At 36.7% G+C, this 18632-nt stretch overlaps 2 protein-coding genes across 4 annotated transcripts in view; both read right to left on the bottom strand.

The window, feature by feature from the left end:
• LOC129577780 (scavenger receptor class B member 1) overlaps positions 1-18632 on the bottom strand; it is a 56252-nt gene that overhangs the window by 22310 nt on the left and 15310 nt on the right. Inside the window, exon 1 of one of the 3 annotated variants that reach the window (XM_055465352.1) lies at positions 12055-12158. The exons of the other annotated variants lie outside the window; for them this stretch is intronic. The gene's annotated coding sequence lies outside the window, so the exon portion shown is untranslated. Of the gene's footprint in view, positions 1-12054; positions 12159-18632 lie in introns of those variants that run through there. 3 annotated transcript variants of the gene reach the window in all.
• LOC129577731 (bone morphogenetic protein 1 homolog) lies at positions 3337-4464 on the bottom strand. The gene has a single exon (XM_055465231.1). It carries the CDS (start codon positions 4462-4464, stop codon positions 3337-3339), a length of 1128 nt encoding a protein of 375 aa, XP_055321206.1.

Raw genomic sequence — 18632 nt, 5'->3', positions numbered from 1 at the left:
CAACTCCATACATTTTAATGAATCCAAATAGCCATTTCTTTCCCTCTCATGCTACATGCACACAAGCCAAACCAAGCCAAGCCAATCGATCTGGTCGCAGCACTAAGGTCAAACCCTATCTCAAAAGCGTAAAAAGCACGACTGAGTACGACAATCATTTTATTCAGAAAAAAAACCAACCAATTCATTACTGATCATTTTCTTCTTAATGCGCACCGGATGGCAGACACATACACACATACAACACGGTACAGCAAATAAGCGAAACCAAAATCATGTTGATTTGTTGAAAATTACCACTCATTCGGATCGATATCGACTTAATTATACACATGATTGGGACAACAACAACAACAACAACAAAAAAACTAACATCTAATTCACACAATCAACACATTCGATAGGTTTTTTATTGTTCATGCTTTAGTCTTGTGCTGCTGAGCAGAGGTAATTTTCAGGTGCCTTTAATTGATTGTGATTGATACTCTAATAAATTAATATTTTAATTATATCCACAGACGATAGCGTTTTGTAATAAAAACAACTATTGGGCATATGGCCAATTATTCCATTTATTTCGATAAATTCTAAGAATCTTAAGAAGTTGTGTGGTCAAATGGCGGCGGTGAATTATGATCCGCCTCGGAATTCTCAATCGCAACGGTTTGTGGTTTGAAGTGGTGCGACAAGTGCGCGCTCGTTCGTGCGGCATTGCACATTTGTAAACAACCAACACACAACTGATTTGTGTACATTGTGTTGAACCCATTTGCAAACAAGACACTTGGACCCAAATTAAATTACCCGTCAGCCATTTCTAATGAATAAAAAAATGTATGATTTGAAGTTTGAACAGAAGTAATTGAAAAAAAAAGTCATTTTTTCCGTAACCTCAATTACCCTGACAGTGATTAGTTCAGTGGAAGGCGATAAAATCCTAGTTGATGAACAATTGCGTTGTTACAAACTGCGCCGTTAATTAACATCATTTTTGACTACTTTTTCTATTGCCGCGAAAAGTTCTGTATTTTTATTACTTTGTGTACAGCATTTGACTTTGACAAGAAAACAGCACATTTATTCCAGGCTGAGTAGTGAGTTATCTTCTCTCTCTCTCTCTCACTCTTATACATTCCGATCAATCGTCCAATTTGTAATGTGGTCTAAAACCTGAAATGCAATTGCACAACGGGCAAATAAAGAAAACACACTCAACATGAAATCGTGTCTTGTTTTTTTTTTCTTTCTATAATTTAAGTTGACGTTGATTGTATTTTATGAAGCGATTCAAAATGATCGTGCAAATAGCGAAGTGTCTGTTAGAATCATTTTAAACGACAATAATAATCGCATTATAATATGTGGATAATTTAGCATGCGAAGGAGAGGAGAAGAAGAAAAAGTAGAAAAACAAAATTATCACTAGCATCCGAAAACAATGCTGAAAATCCAAAGTAGACATCAACAATTCAGAACAGAACAAAGAAGGAAAACAACACACAGAAAAACAAAGCAGCCGCAGCAAAAGATCAACAACACAAAAATAACACAAACAGAACGGTTGAACATCGCAGGAGCATGATGAAGAATTTATGAAAATAAAAACAAAAAATGAAGAGTATATTTGAACGCGTGAGAATAAAAGACTGACGCTAGCAGGTTTTTCGCAAAAGTGGGATAACAATCAGTTGCACGCAAAAGAGACATTTCAAAAGGTTACACGCAAACAGAACATTTTATTTTGTCGCATTTTGAATTTTAAAGCCGTGATTACAACAACAATATACTTCTCTCTTGCGTGCAACCTTTTGAAATGTCTCTTTTGCGTGCAACTGATTTTTATCCCGCTTTTGCGAAAAACCTGGTAGCGTCAGTCTTTTATTCTCACGCGTTCATTTTTCCTTTTGAATAAAATATATTGCTGTGATAGCCTTGTCGATTGCCTGCGGCTGAAAAATACCCATTTTTTTGTGTTCTCGCACAACAACGGGTTTTTCATTATCTTCACTTCATTTATGCTCGGTGCTAAGCCTCCGATTCACTTTTTTTTCGTCGTCTTTGTCGTATTTCAACTACATATTTGTGTGTCTCTCACTCTTGCTGGGTTCTGGTCGCGTGGTTTTTCTTCTTTGGCCGCAAGCCAGTTGAAAGTCCGAAAAATCATGAACACAAAAAAAAACAACAACGGCAATAACAAGAGATAAGAGTGATGTTGCGAAATATGAGATGTGACACATTCACTTCGAAGCAACCGTGGATGAATGTGTAATAAGAATAACACAGTGCAAATAAATAAAAAAATAAACTTTTGAACTTGAAAATTACATAGCGAAAACAATGCAATTGCAATTCTCTCTCGTCGACAGTAGCCGCTTAGCTACTTTTCTTACGCCAATAAGTTCACATTCGACAGCGAGCGTGCGCGCGCGCGCCCACCAAAATGAAAGAGAAAAAAAGGTATAACACGAATGCAGCAATAAACAATGATTAACCGGCTGGAATGCTTAACCCATTTTCTACCAAGGTGCAAAAGTGGGTTCGAAATAAGTAACCAATAGACTAGCATAATTTTCACCTGGAAACTCCGAAAAAACTGTCATATGGAAAATTTTTGTTTTTCCGGAAAATGGATTTTACGGAAAACCATATTTTTGTAGGCTCGGAAAATTTATTCGACAATTGACACATAGGCTACGTGTGTGTTTGTTTTGGAATACTCTACCGAGTTCTATTGAACTGAAATGCAAAGGTAGCCTGATTGATCGTTTGGATTGTCACATAAAAATGCGCGGTTTTCAAATTGGTACAGAAATTTAATTTTTGTGTGCCAATTCGGAATCGGTGTATTTCTGTGTGTCAATTTAGAAAAATGAGTCATTTTGAAAATGGCTCGTTTTTTTGGTTTCCAAATTGACGCACAAAAATTAAATTCAGCGCACTTGCGCTCGTATACACATTGCGATCGAACATGCGATTGTTAATTTGAGTGATTTTGTTGATTTGATGATTGTTCGATTTAACTATTAATGATTTATCGAAACATGTGCAACAATGTGACCACCACACACCAATTTTCGTGTATAATTGTTATTTATCTCACAAATCGATGAGTATCGTAGCAAAAAAAACACAACAACGAATTTACGAGCGATGTTAAGTTCGTAGGCAGTACGTACGTATATATTGTTGAATGTTGAAAAAAGACGATGGCGACGGAATTTTAATTTAAAATAGTTATTTATTTGAAAATTTCGAGATAACTGTTTATGATTGCTCTGTAGTTATTTATGATAAAATTCAACTTTTTCTAAATATTGTATAAAAATTGAGATGTTCTTAATCATGAAAAGTTTTATAGTTCGCAGAAAAACCACGATGTTCATGTTCTGTTTGACTTGAAACATATACGATGAACATGTGATTCCCATTTGAAACAATATTTCCTGGGATTTCAGCACCACAGAAACGAGCCAAAAGTGGTGACTTATGCCAATAACCGTCATAAACTTCTAAATAATCGTTTCGGCAATCACTTGAGTTGAATAAGAATGTATCTAAATCAGTAATTTCAAGTAGAATCCGTTCTCCTTTAATGGCTTTAATTCGCCATTCACAATAATATTTACGATTTATTGAATTATTATTGTAATATTGGGGCGAAGTGAATGCACCTTTTTTATCCAAATATGTTCTTCCGCATTCAGGGCATTTATACAATTTCTTCATTTTTCTGATGTCAATTGCACTCAATCGTTCATTTCGACCCATTTTCGGCACAATGCCATTTTTCCCTTTCTTCGGACGAATGGTAAATATTTCAATGACCTCATGCATAATCGAGTCAAAATCGTATGGTTCGCCAAGCGTATCGAACACATCTGGTGAAATTTTTTTGTAAGGACTGTCAAAAAAAAAGGCCCCTTGGACAGGTTTACTTTGTTCGATTTCAATATAATCATCACGATCAGGCCGTTGATGTTCATGATGAAATCCAATTACATGCCCTATCTCATGAATAATACCACCAACGCCACCGCAATTGGTGACCCCTACAACTTGACGATCACCTATATTGCCAATATCTGAACAACAAGTACATTCTAAAATTTTTGTAAATCGTATATAGTCCTCATGCTCAATTGGATGTCGTTCAACAAAAATGATACATGTAAAAAATTCCCAGTGCTTCATTGCCGCCTTAATGTTGTCAATTTGTTCGAAATCAAATCCAGCTGTCATGTCGATTTCGTATGGGATAACGCCAAATTTCCATAACTTCTTCTTATTCATTATCGCCCGCTTCGAACGCACATTTTTGATTTGTGGTGTTTCAACACCTCCTACAGACGATTCGATCGTTTTGTCACTTTCAATCAGCACATACGATGTGATCTCCTGCATCAACACTCCAAATAACACAATCAGAACACATTTTACCCAAAAACTATTATAAAATTGTGCCATTTTGTTGAACCAACACAGAAGTTTCTTTGATGTATCTTACACGTATGCTAAGTTTGAACTGATTTTTCTTCTTGTAAAATTCATTTATTTATAGTGGTGCAATTGAGGATTCAAATACTTTTTCTTAAATTCTGTGAATCGATTAATATTGATTTACCTAAGAAAATATTTTAAACCTCATTTTGTAGAAAATTACTGTAAAATGACCGACGTCCTTAACTAAATACTTTGTTTCTTAATCCCTTCTTTGCTCTCTAATGATAACTCAGAATACATAGTTACAGTGCAAAAAATATTTGGAGAACAAGTTGTCTTGTTCTGTACCATTTGAACACATGCGCATAGGATTATCCGACATGGCGCGGCTAATGAAGTAAGACGGTGATAAGACAGGACCATCTACATTAGTATAAACATATTTACCTCTTTCTGCATTTTCAACTATGCGTTTTTTTATATTCTTGAAAATCTTTCATTTGAAAGCTGTAAAATCTAGATGAAAGTGTCAACTGAAAGGCTTTCCCGTGTGGAAAATTTTTGACTGACTAAAAGTGATTGCCAAGCAACAAAATAAGCAACTGCATTTAACTTTAATCACAAATCACTCTTAGTCAAAACGTCCCAAATTAGTCGACTGACTGAAAGAATAACTGAACGTGATTGTCTCCATACAAAACGCATGATTTCAATCAACTTAGCCAGTTTTAGTTGTGTATCACTACATACAGTTACATACAACTGAGTGACTCGTTAGTCATTTTATTTGCACACGGGTTGTTCCTAAAAATAACGATACAAATATTTTTGATCGTCACTTTGCACTTTTTGCCTTGAGCTTCGACAAAAATTGCGGCTTTGTTAAATGGAGTTGCATACAGACGCCAGGATAATAAGAGTCGCTCCACGTCAGAATGTGCCATCTTTACTCGTCATATATTCTTGAGCACAGTTGACAACCGATTCCGATACAATATTTGTGGTCGCGTGTGTTATCTTGGCATAAAAATAAACGCGATTATTCAGCGCACCGACCATACAGCGGGCCCGTTAATCGCACATAATTCATATGGTGTGGTTGCATCTACGTAGAACGATATAACCGTTCGAAACCTGATCTTTAAGTTTTGGAACAAAAAAAAAATTCCGGTATAAATTTCATCGATTGATTCATTCACGTTCTATTTATAACAAAACACACGAATGGAATTAAATGGGAAATCATTGAAAGAAGAAAAAAGCAAATTCTGAAAGTGAATGTTATGAAATGACTCATCCCGAAAAAAAGAGTTGATTCTATCAATTTTTTTATTACTCAATATTTCTTAAATGGGTTTTTTCCCCATGAATTACACATTTATGACTATATTGTCGTTGCATTAATCATTCATTGTTTTTCTCCTTGCTGGAATTGATGAATGAGTGTGCAAAATGCTGCAAAACAAGCAACACCACTCATTCCGTTTAATAGTTTTTTTTTCTCTCTCGTCATTTGATTTTTTTAATTGCAGCCGATGACTTTACGTGAGACATGCTCATGCACAGGGCAAAAATCCTGATTCGTATCTCACTTTTGTAATTGGTACGGTTTTTTTCCCCTTTGGTCGGGACTTTAAGAAATCCGTGCAGCCCATATCAAATTTGTTCTAAAAAGTGAACTTCAAACCGGTCAAATATGGCATCGCAGCATTCTCATGATCTAACGGCATTTGGATTGTATAATTGGTGTTATTTAGAAAATTAATCATTGGATAAACGATGTGTTGCCATGTTCAATTGTGAACAAGATGAACAAGTCAAGCCAGATGATCTACAACGGCATTCAGCAATCAATTGCACCGACCGACCAACCAACCAGCGTTATGTATCAATGTACACACCAAGCATTGAGCTTGGCTTGGCCTACCACCAGATTGTTTTTTTTTCGCTGTCTTACACAAACACTTCAAATTCGTTGTGGCTACGATAAACACGTTAGAAATGGCTTGTGTGCATTTTTGACATTTTATGGGCGAAATGAGCGAAAATAGCGAAATATTAAGTAAATACACGGTTGGAAACAGCGCGCTCGCGCACATTTGCGCATACAAAGAAAAAAAGACAAAAAGAACAAGTGATATGCGCAAAGTGTAAACAACTTGGTTACTTTATCACATATGCGAGAGACGTGGAAAAAAAAGAGTCGTATGTATGTTATGCGACATAATGACAACGACGGCTGTAGTCTAGTCAATATCAGTAAATCTCTCTTTGCTTTAGCGAAATAGCTTAGCTCGGTTAGCTAATCGTTTGGCTGGTTCAAGTTGGGAAAAAGCAAAAATCAATTACCTAACCGATACTTCTTCTCGATATTGCGGTTTTTCTATTTGACCATTGTATTGACGATTGGCACACGGTTTGGTGCAAATCGACAAATACACCGCATGCGAGGAGAGTGCGGAGAAAAACACAACCACCGAACACATTTTAAGCCCGCGAGAAAGAAATGAAATAGTTTTATGAATTGTGCACACATGCATTCGGTTAAAACAACGAGACATAAACAAGAGACAAGGAGAATGCACACAAGAACGTGATTTCGAATTGGAATCATATCACGAGGCTCGTTAATCAGTGTGTCGTACTTAGTGTTCGAGGTGTATCGTTCGTTTAGTTCTGATTTGGTACAAAATTGGCTGGCCACTGATTGATCCCATCGAAAATGTGTATGTAACCGGGTGCAATATGCGATAGCGAGCGTGTGATATGATTAAAGGCATGTTGTATTGAGCAATCGTTGTGTCGCAAAGAATCCGAAACGAGACTTCAAAGTCTATCTATTGAATAATATATACTATAAATATCTGTGTACTTTTTCTATTTCTCCTCTGTTTGGTCGGTCGGTTGGACGGCGAATGATTTTCGGTTTCGTATGTTTTCAATTGCATTCAACAAGGATCGCTAGATGCTGGAGCGATGGTGTTTGTGTGCGTGCTTGAATTACGATTTCGTTCACGATTCGCTTCATAGCCAATTCTCTTCATTTGACTATATCGCCGTAGCCACACACAAAACGTACTCATTACCTATTTATTTGCTGTGTCGATATGCAATTTCACAGGTATAAAAATGCGCATGCGCTCGCGCGCACATACATCAGCCGTTCTCGGCCCGTTCGCAACATTGGGATCATTGCAACACTTTGAAACCTCAATAAGTGAATGTAAAATGATATAAACAAACTTGAGATGCTAAAGAAAATTGAAGAGAAACCGAAAAAAAGTCATCGACAAGCGAACAAAAACAAAAAATATAGCGAGAGTGAGAGATGGCGGCCACAATCGGCGTACGCAAACCCAATGCGAGAGAAAGAGCTGATAAACGGCACTTGGTGTTGTAAATTTTCCATATGTATCAATGTGTCCATCTGATTTTAAGTGATATCGTCGTAACAAACCGGCTCACAATTGCTCTGTGCACTGTGCGCTGCGCGAATCATGTCACGACAACACACACACACACACACAAACAGACACAGCTAAATTGTTCGCGTTATTATCATGTCGTTCGGACAGAATGCGCGATGTGTCGCTTAATAATATCGACTACTATTTTTCGCCTCTTCTTTTCAGTTTTCTTTCATAATTTGTTACTTTGCAATCAATACTTCAATTATATTATGTGTGCGCCTGCAGCAGCAGCAGCCGGCCGCTAGGCACAAAGAGTATACGATGCACATTGCCACATGTTTTTGAGTGATTTGGCCAACTCACTAAAAGTGTCACCCAGAAGACTCAATCTTTATTTAGTTTTTTTTGTCGTCGTCGTCGTCGTCGTCGTCGTCGTGTGTTGGCCGATCTTCACGTAAAGCGTATACAATCGATTCTACACTTTTCGAAATGCATTTGCTCGAAGACGGCCAACGAAAGGGAAAACAAATTGTTTTCACAAAACATAAATTCGTGGACGCAGACAAAAAAAGCATAAGAAAATTGATACTGAAACTATGTGTACAAAAGATATGTTGCTGCATCATATTGGTGCATTAGAGACTGCATAGGCATCGAAAACCATTGCAACTGCGACGAGCCACATAAAATTGATATATTATATTACATTCATTATATAATCGATATTTCGCTTCTATCAAAGTCGAGAGGGACCAAAGAAACGAGTAAATTTGCTAATATGCATGTCTCGCGGTCCAACAACAACAACAACAACAACAACAACAGCAGCAGCGACAGCAATAAATCCCTTGTCGCAATACACATTGACTTGATACTTGAAAAATTGAGGTGATGAAAAGCGAAAAGAATGAAATGACGAAAAGAATGATTTTGGAATTATAAATGTAATTACGCGCCGTTTTTTTTTTCATTCGTTTCTGTTTGTTTTGTTTTCTTGTTGGTCACTTTTTTCAATTGAATCGTTTTAATGAATTAAGCCATTCAATTTGACGGGAAGAAATACACAAATCATGGACAACAAGAAGTGGTGGCGTTGAAATTGGATACACACAATTATGACAACAAACGCGTAATAATTAAAAATAGTGTTTTTTTTGTCGCGTTCAAAAAGGCATTTTTATGGTTTAGTCTCTGTTATTGTCTGTGGTATTTTGTTGTCTATTTTCAGCGGTCATTCCATTTTCGTTTCGTTCAATTCACTTCGGATTCGCTTCTTTTTCGCCAATTTTGCGTAATTTTGTGTGCGAGTTTTTTTTTCTATTCTGTCATCATTTCTCATATATACTTGAAACTAAAGCGATTACAAAGCCCAGAAAACAAAACGAGACACTGTTCCAAAACAAAATCCAACTTCCGTTTATTTGTATTGTTGTTGTTATCATTATCTCTCACGTTTATTTTCAGATAAATCGGATTCCAGCCGCAACCACCGAAAAAAACACAATGACCATACAGATTTTCGGCAGATAGCCCGGCCAAAATAAATAATTGTAATTCCCTACGACTGTACTGAAGCCGATGATGGAATATAAATAATAATCAAGTACTAATTGGATTCACTTTTGTCTGCAACGACTTAAAAGTCTTAAAGCTTCTTTGTATCGATTTTGCTGCTTTGCATCGGTGAGACACCGGTTCGATAAACTATTTTTGGTAAACGATTTGTCATCATAATTTTCTCCAACGTTAATAAAACGAATAAATGCGCGTCTCTGCTGATTGTACAGTAAATGTAAACAAAGTCACAAAAACTGATCATATGATTGAACAGCGAAAAACTTTTTTTGAAGTAGAATAAAAAATTCTGCCCGAGAAAGAAAGGAAGAAGAGGGGAAAAAACAACGCAAACAAGTGACAAACAAATGAGATCCGTTAAGCACGAGGAAATCCACGTCGACAACAACATAAAAAAAAAACCACCGATCACATGTCGATTGTCGTGCTCAAAGTGCATGCGTCTGAACAGGTGAAGTGAGCACATAACAACAGCGCCGCGTACGAAGCATTAATGCTTCGGTAGCCATGCACAATGTGCATAATTACAGCAGATTTTTAGCCAATATCGCTTGCACTAAAGAAAAAAACACATCGGCAAATGATATGCGTTGCATTGAATGCAAATACAATGCAACAACGAGCTAGCAGAAAGAAGAATTACACAAAACACTGAATTGAATTAAACCAATCAAAATGCTAATTGTGCTAAATATGAAGAGAAGAAGAAGAAGAAGAAAAAACGAGCGATTTTTCAATTTATGCGAATTAGCATGCAAAATTGTTTGGGTCAATGCTTTCGATTTTGATTGCTCAGCGCCATTCACTTAATTCTTCAGATAATAATCAATATTATTCGGCATTTTCAGTGCATGCAGTTTGTGCGAGAGATTGTATTGCATACGAAGCAGAAAAAAAACAGCAAACATTCTAAGCGCTAATTTTGGTTTCCATTGAGCAGTCAATTTGTTGTCCATGTGTGTGTGTGAGTATGATGAGAAAATGCTGGCCGATGCCGAAGGATACGCATAATGATTTTTGTGTTTGTTGTCTTTGTTATTTGCCAAATTGTGTTATGTCGACGAGCAAAGTGCACGAAGCAAACAAACACAGTTGCTTTTTTATTGGGGAGCGCAAAGAGAACTAAAAACGGGTCAAGATTGCATTTGCATTAATCACCCAATCAGATCCACATGAATTACAATTTCTTCATTTCTTCGCTCATTTCGCTTGTAAATCATTCCAAAGCCGAAAAAAAACAGCGGCAAAGTGCACGCAATCGCATGCCAAGATCATTCATTCAATTGGTTATATGTATGCCAACTCTCTTTAAAATTTGATACGTTTTTATTAGCCCCATAACGTGTAATGTGCTTACTTCCATTTGCTCGAGCTATTGTTCAATTGTTGCAAGGAATTTCATCTCTCATGATCAGTATCAATGCGTTTAATGTTGTTTCTTTTTGACGTGCTTTTTTCTCTTTTTCACATTTAACTTTATACTCTTTGCCATATCTTTGTTGTAGTCGTGTTTTTTTTCGTACTATGTACTGAGATCATGTGGAGAAGAAACGAAGAAAAAAGCAGCACAGAGATGAATTTAATGAGCTAAAGAAGAGATGTACACGGTGTGTGTGTGTGTGTGTGCGCGCGTTGTGAGCGTAGACATGCCGACCGACACGTTTAAAAATTTTTATGAATAATTGAAGAAATATGAATATCAAGGCAAAACAATTAAAGTTCCAATTAAAGTAATCAATATGATTATTATTCCAGATTGCACAGTCAACGCTGCTCCAAAAGTATGACTCGTCTCTTCTTTTTTTTCGGTTGGTCCAAACTCGGTTTCTTTTCGATTTTTTCGACTCTCTGTGTGTCTGTCGGACTGATGCTCTGGTGTGTCAAAAGTAATGCATCAATATCCCATGCTATTTTCTTCTTATTTATTTCGTTGTTTTCAATTATTTATTTCATTATTTGCTCATTATTCACTTTGATTCTTTCTTTCTCCCTTCAGCCATTGCCCCAGTGTGATTGTCTCTGCTGCAAATGCACACTACGTTCTGGGCATTTTTATTGCATGATTGATAAAACGCTTAAATTGACGTAAAAAAAAGCATAAATTGATCGGATACAACGAACGAAGCAACAACGGCGGGGGAAATTCATGAATTTTGAGTGAAGTGTTATCACACATTTTTTTTACAATCGCACTCATTTTGATTTACGCTACGGAATTTTCCGTCCCGTTTTTCCGAAACCAATTAAAATTGATACGATTCTGAATTTTCCAAACTTGCCTAATGATAGCTTATAGCCGGGATTATTAAATTGTTATGATGTTCACCGCGAGAGACCGAGAGACCGAGAGAGAGAGATTCGCTGAAAATTGTTCACTAATCATTTGTCTGTCTTCTCGATTACACGACCGATTCATTACCGACATTACTCCATGTCGGCGCACAACGAACACCTTGCATATTTTACTTTACACAAATGAACTATTTTGTTTTGCAGTTCATTTTCCAATGCCTCCGCATTTCGTACTCGTAATATCGCAACATTTCATCAGACGTTTTCTACTCTGTTTGATTTCCAAATTTCAGCAATAATTTGTAAAAGTATTTATAGAAATTTTTTTTTTATTTACCAATTACTATAAGCCGGCCTTCTGTCTGACTAGACTGGCAACGCGAAAAAAAAACACTGAACATTTAAGCTCGTAGTGAAAATAAACAAACGCATAGTACGTTTGTACGTCTGTATGTGCTTTGTTTGGTTGGCAAATGAGGAACCGAGGGAAAAAAATGAAAATGAAGAAAATAAATGGCTTTAATTACTTATTTTATATGCAGTACCCGAATCGAATGGTGTAGATTTCAATGGCACGAGTCCATTACGATCATTGGATTTAGTAAAATCATATTTCATTGTTGGGCTTACGATGTGTGTGTGTGTGTTTTTTTTTCTTCTTCGACAGGCAATAAAGTCAAAATAATACTGCGCTCTATTTTGGTTCAAATTGTTCGGGGCGCTGCTATTTCAGCCAGTTGATATCGACGCGCCATGAAATGAATGATGGAAAAAAAACAGAACATACATCAAATTTCATCATCTAACACTGGTGGTTATTAGCCCACATCTTGTGTATTCTTGCACGCCAGCTACCAGGTCAGTACTTTTCACCGATTCACTTGTTTAACTGTACGAAAAGCGACAGTACATAAACAAAAGACGGCAAAGTGTGGATTTTTGTTCCGTTTGCCGATTATTTCATACTCGTTTGGCATTGATTTTTCCATTGCAGTCGAGTGTGTCGAAAAATTCAAATCCAACAACAGGTGTTTGCTAGGGTGTTTGCCACAAACGATAGAAGACAACGCGCAAAAAAAAAAATTGGCATGGTGGATACGCAATGTGCACACAATCGGTGCAACGATGAGGAAAAAAAGCGATTTTCCACCGTGGACACATTGTGTCGCGTTGATCGAAAAAAATTCAAATTTAATCAAAATTATTACGATCATTTGATTCATTCATTAGGGTACTATCTCTATGCATAATTTGGTCGAACTTAATTGAGCCATAATGACTCACATTAATTAATTTACAGTGGAACCACACCAATTAAACGAGCTTGTAAATCGCGGATCGTGTGATCGCACGGCAAGCGGTAAAAGACACACACACAAAAACTAACCAGCGTGCCAACAGAACACACAACAACACAAAGAATTATTTAAATAAATAAATTGGAAGTGGTGAAAAATCGGAATCGAACCGAATGGAGCCCATGCTGCGGGCCAGCTAGCTGGGAGAAGAAGAAAAAGGCTAACGAAAGAGAAACCGTAAAAAAGCAAAGTAAAATGAGAAGCAAATTACTCATTTATGATTACTTTCGAAAAAAAAAACAGGCACATAACACACAGGCACACAGCATAAGTACAGCAAATAAAATCGGAACAGTTATTTGGCCAATTGCAGACACATCATATATGTGCTACACATTGCACGTTTTCTTTACTTATATATTACATGGGATTCACTTTTTATTTATTGACTACGTTATTTTTGCTTCGAAAGGGGTCAATGTCAATCTTGTGCATCGAAAAGCCAACGCTTATGCAATGGAAAGTCGTTGTGCGCTGGTGCGGCGGTTTTTCAAGTGGCCGGATTTTCGTGTGTGTGTGTGTGTGTGTGTGTGTGTTTGTTCTCTTTCTTGGACGCTTCTACGCTTGAATGATTTTGAACTTCTTGCGGTTTGTGTTCTACAAATTGATGACAAAATGAGAAGCACATGTCAACAAATGATCGCTTATCTCGGTCCATTTTTTTCGGTATTTCATTTTCATTGGTGCGGAACGCATTGAAGAAAAGACGAAAAAAAATAAACACAGAAATATTTGTGGATTCTGTGACTTTTGCTACAATAAGTACCAGCACATCAAAAGTATTGACAGGTTGTTTTATTCAATTTTTACGCAATTTCTCTTCACCCATATATGCACACATGCCGAACGAACGAATGAGTTTGGCTGAACGACACGAGTCGATCTTTATCGCATTTTTCATATTTACTCCGATAAATGCCGATGCCTGACTAGACAATCACAATTTAAATGTTATGGGCAAAAATATTTACAATTTCCCATGAATCGAATTGCAAAGGCAACCCACAGACCGTCAAGCGTCTCATCAATATGCTAAGAAACATACAAGGTAATACGCCTCATTGATAAAATAAGAGGAAAAAAACCACCAACTGATCATTCGATAATTGAGTCGTGCATTGCTGCGGCAGCTCAATGCTTCAGCTAAAATGAAGAAAACAAAAATTCCACCCAAATTGAAGCAAAATCAATCTGCACCCAAAACTGATCGATTTTGAGCAAGCGAGAGAGGCATGCAGAAAGTGAGAGCGAACGCCACAAACACCGAAAACCGAATAAGATCACAAAAGGAGAATATTCGGTGTGGCGGAGCATGTTGCCAAAATATTTATGACGAAATCCATCCACCCGTCAACACGCTGTTTCAACTTTGACATACGCATACCAAATTGTAGTCTACGATGCGACATTGCAAACAAGCCAAAGTGTTTTTTTTTTCTTTGTTGCTATGTGCTTTTTTCCAGCACAAAACACGAAACATTAAACTTCATGTTCAATGTAATAGTCGCTATCAAGATTTTACCGAACTCCATTGTAAATGCTGCGTAATGCACGAGTGACAGTTGAAAACAATACGCACACGCACACACACAAGCAAGTAGTTCCAATTTGTTGTGTCGAATGGTCTTATCTCGTGCATTTCACATGTCATTCGTTACGAGATGTTTATTATGGCGTTTCCGTGCTGAAACCATTCTGCGCGACGAAATTGTTCATCAAAATCTCGAGACGCAGAGCGAAAGTTTAGCCAAACATAATGTTCCGTTGCACTTCTGACCGTATAAGTGCTATTGTCTTGCATATAGAATGCGGCTAGGCCACGTCGAGCGATGATAAGTGGCAAAAGCATTACACAAGAAAATGCATATTTAATTATACAGTTCGGCAGCTCAATCATGCTTATTATGTGTATGATAAGTGTAGAATCGAGTGCGTCGTTAAGACAAAAAGATGCGTTTTTTTTTATCGCTTGACCACGAAGATGTTCAACAATCCAATTTTAACCACTCCTGGTTATATATCACCACACATATGTCATCCGAAGGCATAGCGGGAAAAAATGGCAAGTAGTTCAATATATTTTAATAACAATTGTTTAATAAAATTTTATGCGCACTAAAAATTGATGGGAATTTCTTCATTTGGACACAAAAACTGCGCTTTTTTTCCTTCTTCAGCTGTACAAAGTAAAAAGAAGTAAAAATTCCATGCGCATTTATTATGATCGGCGCTCCGATAACGATTTACGGCAAACAATTCAAGGTAATTTGTACTCTTTTTTCTGCTTGCTCGCACTCTTTCTCTCCACCCATGTGAATTATTACAACATATTTTTCAAGACGCGTGACATCTCTCTTTCGTCTGAACACTCTCTCGACGCGTCCGGAGCAGAGCAGACGAAAAAAAAAGAGATTTCCATTTAAATGAATCATTTTTCGGCTTTTTGATGTTTCAATAAAGTCATTGATGATTAGTCAATGCAAATAACACTTGATATTGCATGGGTCGCGCCCAAGATGTAATGCCGAAATTGGTGTGTGTTTTTTTCCTCTCGTTGAATAAAATCGCGGAATTTTTCCATGAAATCTTTCTCATCACACACAAACACACACTATAAGTTATTTACGATTAAAAATCATCGTTTTGAGCCCATTTAAAAAATTCAATCACGTAAAAATTATTGTTTTATTGTGATTGCTGATAGTATAATGTCGTTGTGTTTTGTTTGTTTGTTTCTTTCTTCTTCTTTGCTCAATTGCAAATGATGATTAACATTTTTTTTTCATTTCTTCTCTCCTACATTAATCTAACGATTAATTGCAAATCATGCGCAGCATAGTACAAACGGGGGAAATTTTCATAGCATCGTTATTAATTAAGGTATTGGATTTTCCGCAAAATTCCAATTTAAATTGTGAGGAACAACAAATTGAAAATTGGATGATGAAAAAAGTGGCAACAAATAGCAACAAACACCGTGATTTCAATTGATTCCATTTCATTGTTGTGTTTTTACGATGATTATTAATAATGAAAGGATCGTAATTCCGATCGGTATTTGCATGATTTGACGCCGTTTTTTTTTTTGAATTAATCGCAGTGAGTGCGATTAAACATTGACTGTTACCGTCCGTAGACATGCAAAGGAGAGCAAGAGGAAATGAACTACTGTGTAAATGACTAATAATTCATTAGAATTCGATCTCTCGATATGAAAAGAATGTTTTATTTATGTTGTTGTTGTTGCATTGCGTGAAATGCGCCAAATTAGAACGTGGGGGAAAACCACAAATTATGTAAGCAGGCGCCCGTAATTTGGTTGAATTACACGATTTTACTGGCGCAAAAAAAAATAATTTGTCGCAGACCGAACGACAAGAAAGAGAGAAAAGATTTAAACATGAACTCAGACGGGGAACCTTCACAACCAGATGTTATCATCACCATTCATATATGAACAAAAAAATTTCAAATATTTCACGCATCCACGGCTCATTTTTGCGCTCGATGTGTGATGTCGCTTTTTTATAGTTTAGTTTTGTGAATTTTTTTTCGTTTTTGACAACATTTCTCATTTCAAAAGCAACAAAGAGAAATGACGAAGAAGAAGAAGGAAAAAACGCACGACGACGACGACAACAACAACAACATACTTCCATCGAAATCCCAGTTTTATTTATTTATCTCAATTCGGTGTGTGATTTTTTTCATTCGTTCCTTTGTCAACGTGACGGTGACGACGGCTACCAAAACGAAACAAATAAAAGAAACACAATTCAACAGACACCAAAATCCTCATATATCATCAATAAACACACTCGACTAGCCAGCGAGCGCGCGCGCGCACGAAATGAAATGGAAATAACGAATTAAAATGACGAGGAAAAGTGAAGAAAACAATGTCTTCAAGTTTAAGGTTACCATCGTTTACATTGTCAAAGATGAAAGATATTCCGGCCACGAGATAGGACAAAAAGCGGAACCATGGAGATTACGCAAATGAAATGGTCGTTTGAAGAAAACAACATGCAGATACACACGAGATGGAAATATTAACTTCCTCGCCATTTCAAATGATCAGCACATTGGCAATGTCATCGAGCATCATTGACAACAACAACAAAAAACTTGCTTTTGAAGAGGAAACTGAATATTTTCAAGCGATTAGGCAACAAACGAATGAATCTCATAAAGAGAATAAAATTTTCGAATTATGCAAATCGTACGATAATTTGAATTTTTTTTTTTGTTCTTATTGAAACTCGTTCAAATGTGCACATTTACCCAGTGACACAAAATTCGCTTTTACTTTCTGATGCACAAATGTGAAATGTTTTGTTTTGATTTGCTCGGTTCCCGTAACGGATTTCACTCAATTTCAGTTAATTTCAGTCAGCGAAAAACAAACAAAACACACTCATCGATTTCAATGCAAATTGACAAAAATTGCAATGCACTGAATATTGAAATCAAGTCCAAAAAAATCGGTTTTCAATGTGCAGTGAGAAACAAGTGCGCGAAATATGTGGCTAATGTAATTAAAAAAAAAGCTCAATATTTATTAAGGTAAATGCCGTTTTCGTCAACGCTGTTGTTTCGTGTGTGGTGGTTGTCGTCGTCGTCGTCTTTGTCGCGCTGCTCGCGTCGTCACTCTTTACACTGCCGATTAAATAGTTGATTTTATTTTCATCTGTTGGCTGGTCATTGTTACGACTATGTGTTTATTAAAACGAATGGAGAGAGAGAGAGAGAGAGAGAGAGAGAGAGAGAGAAAAAAGTGTGCATGGCGTCGAGACATGCACACAGTTGCGCGAGCGCAAGTATTACATCTTTCTGGAATGTCGTTCACATTGTAATGTGCACACGAGATGCAATGCAACTCTCGTACGGAGCGATACAAACGATAGAAAAAGTGAGCATCTGACAAAATTGAATACCAAACACACGCGTAAACGCATACACTTGTCACGCCGTTTTAAAATGTCTATTTTATGCGATTTTATGTCACTCGAGTCATCAGTTACTCGGTTGTTTTATTTCTTCTTTTTCGCTGCCAACTTCTTTCTTTCTAGAAAAACGACCAATGAAACGAAAACGAAAAATTGCGCAAAAATATTGGACAAAATCGTAAGAAAAAAAATTATTATTACGAATTGTTTGAAGATAAATCATTTGGCGCATTTTATCATGTAACAACACAAAATTAACGCAAGAAATTTGGAAAACGAGTCATTTTGGATAAATTTGCCATCTCTCAGTAATATGACGTTGGTTTTGTGCTCTCGGTGCGTCTCACTGATAACAGTTGGAAATGGTCATGGCTTCAGCCACGGATCATTGCATCAACTCACTGACGGTGATAATTAACATCAAATAGTAGATTGTAGCTTCGCTGGTTTCACGTGTATGTATTTTTGGAATATTTTCGTGCGATTACACGGTGGAATTGGGAAATCAACGTTTGTCCATTTTATTATAGTTTGGCAGTTTTATAATACTCGACATAATATTACCGATTTCAAATGAAAATACAGTGAATTTTTCGGTTCACAATGTA

This window comes from Sitodiplosis mosellana, unplaced genomic scaffold (genome assembly GCF_009176505.1).
Source record: "Sitodiplosis mosellana isolate CC-2019 unplaced genomic scaffold, AAFC_SMos_1.0 Smas_scaffold_6226, whole genome shotgun sequence".
NCBI lineage: Eukaryota > Metazoa > Arthropoda > Insecta > Diptera > Cecidomyiidae > Sitodiplosis > Sitodiplosis mosellana.
The sequence above is the reverse complement of the archived record's forward strand: the minus strand, read 5'-3'. Positions and strand labels throughout refer to the sequence as shown.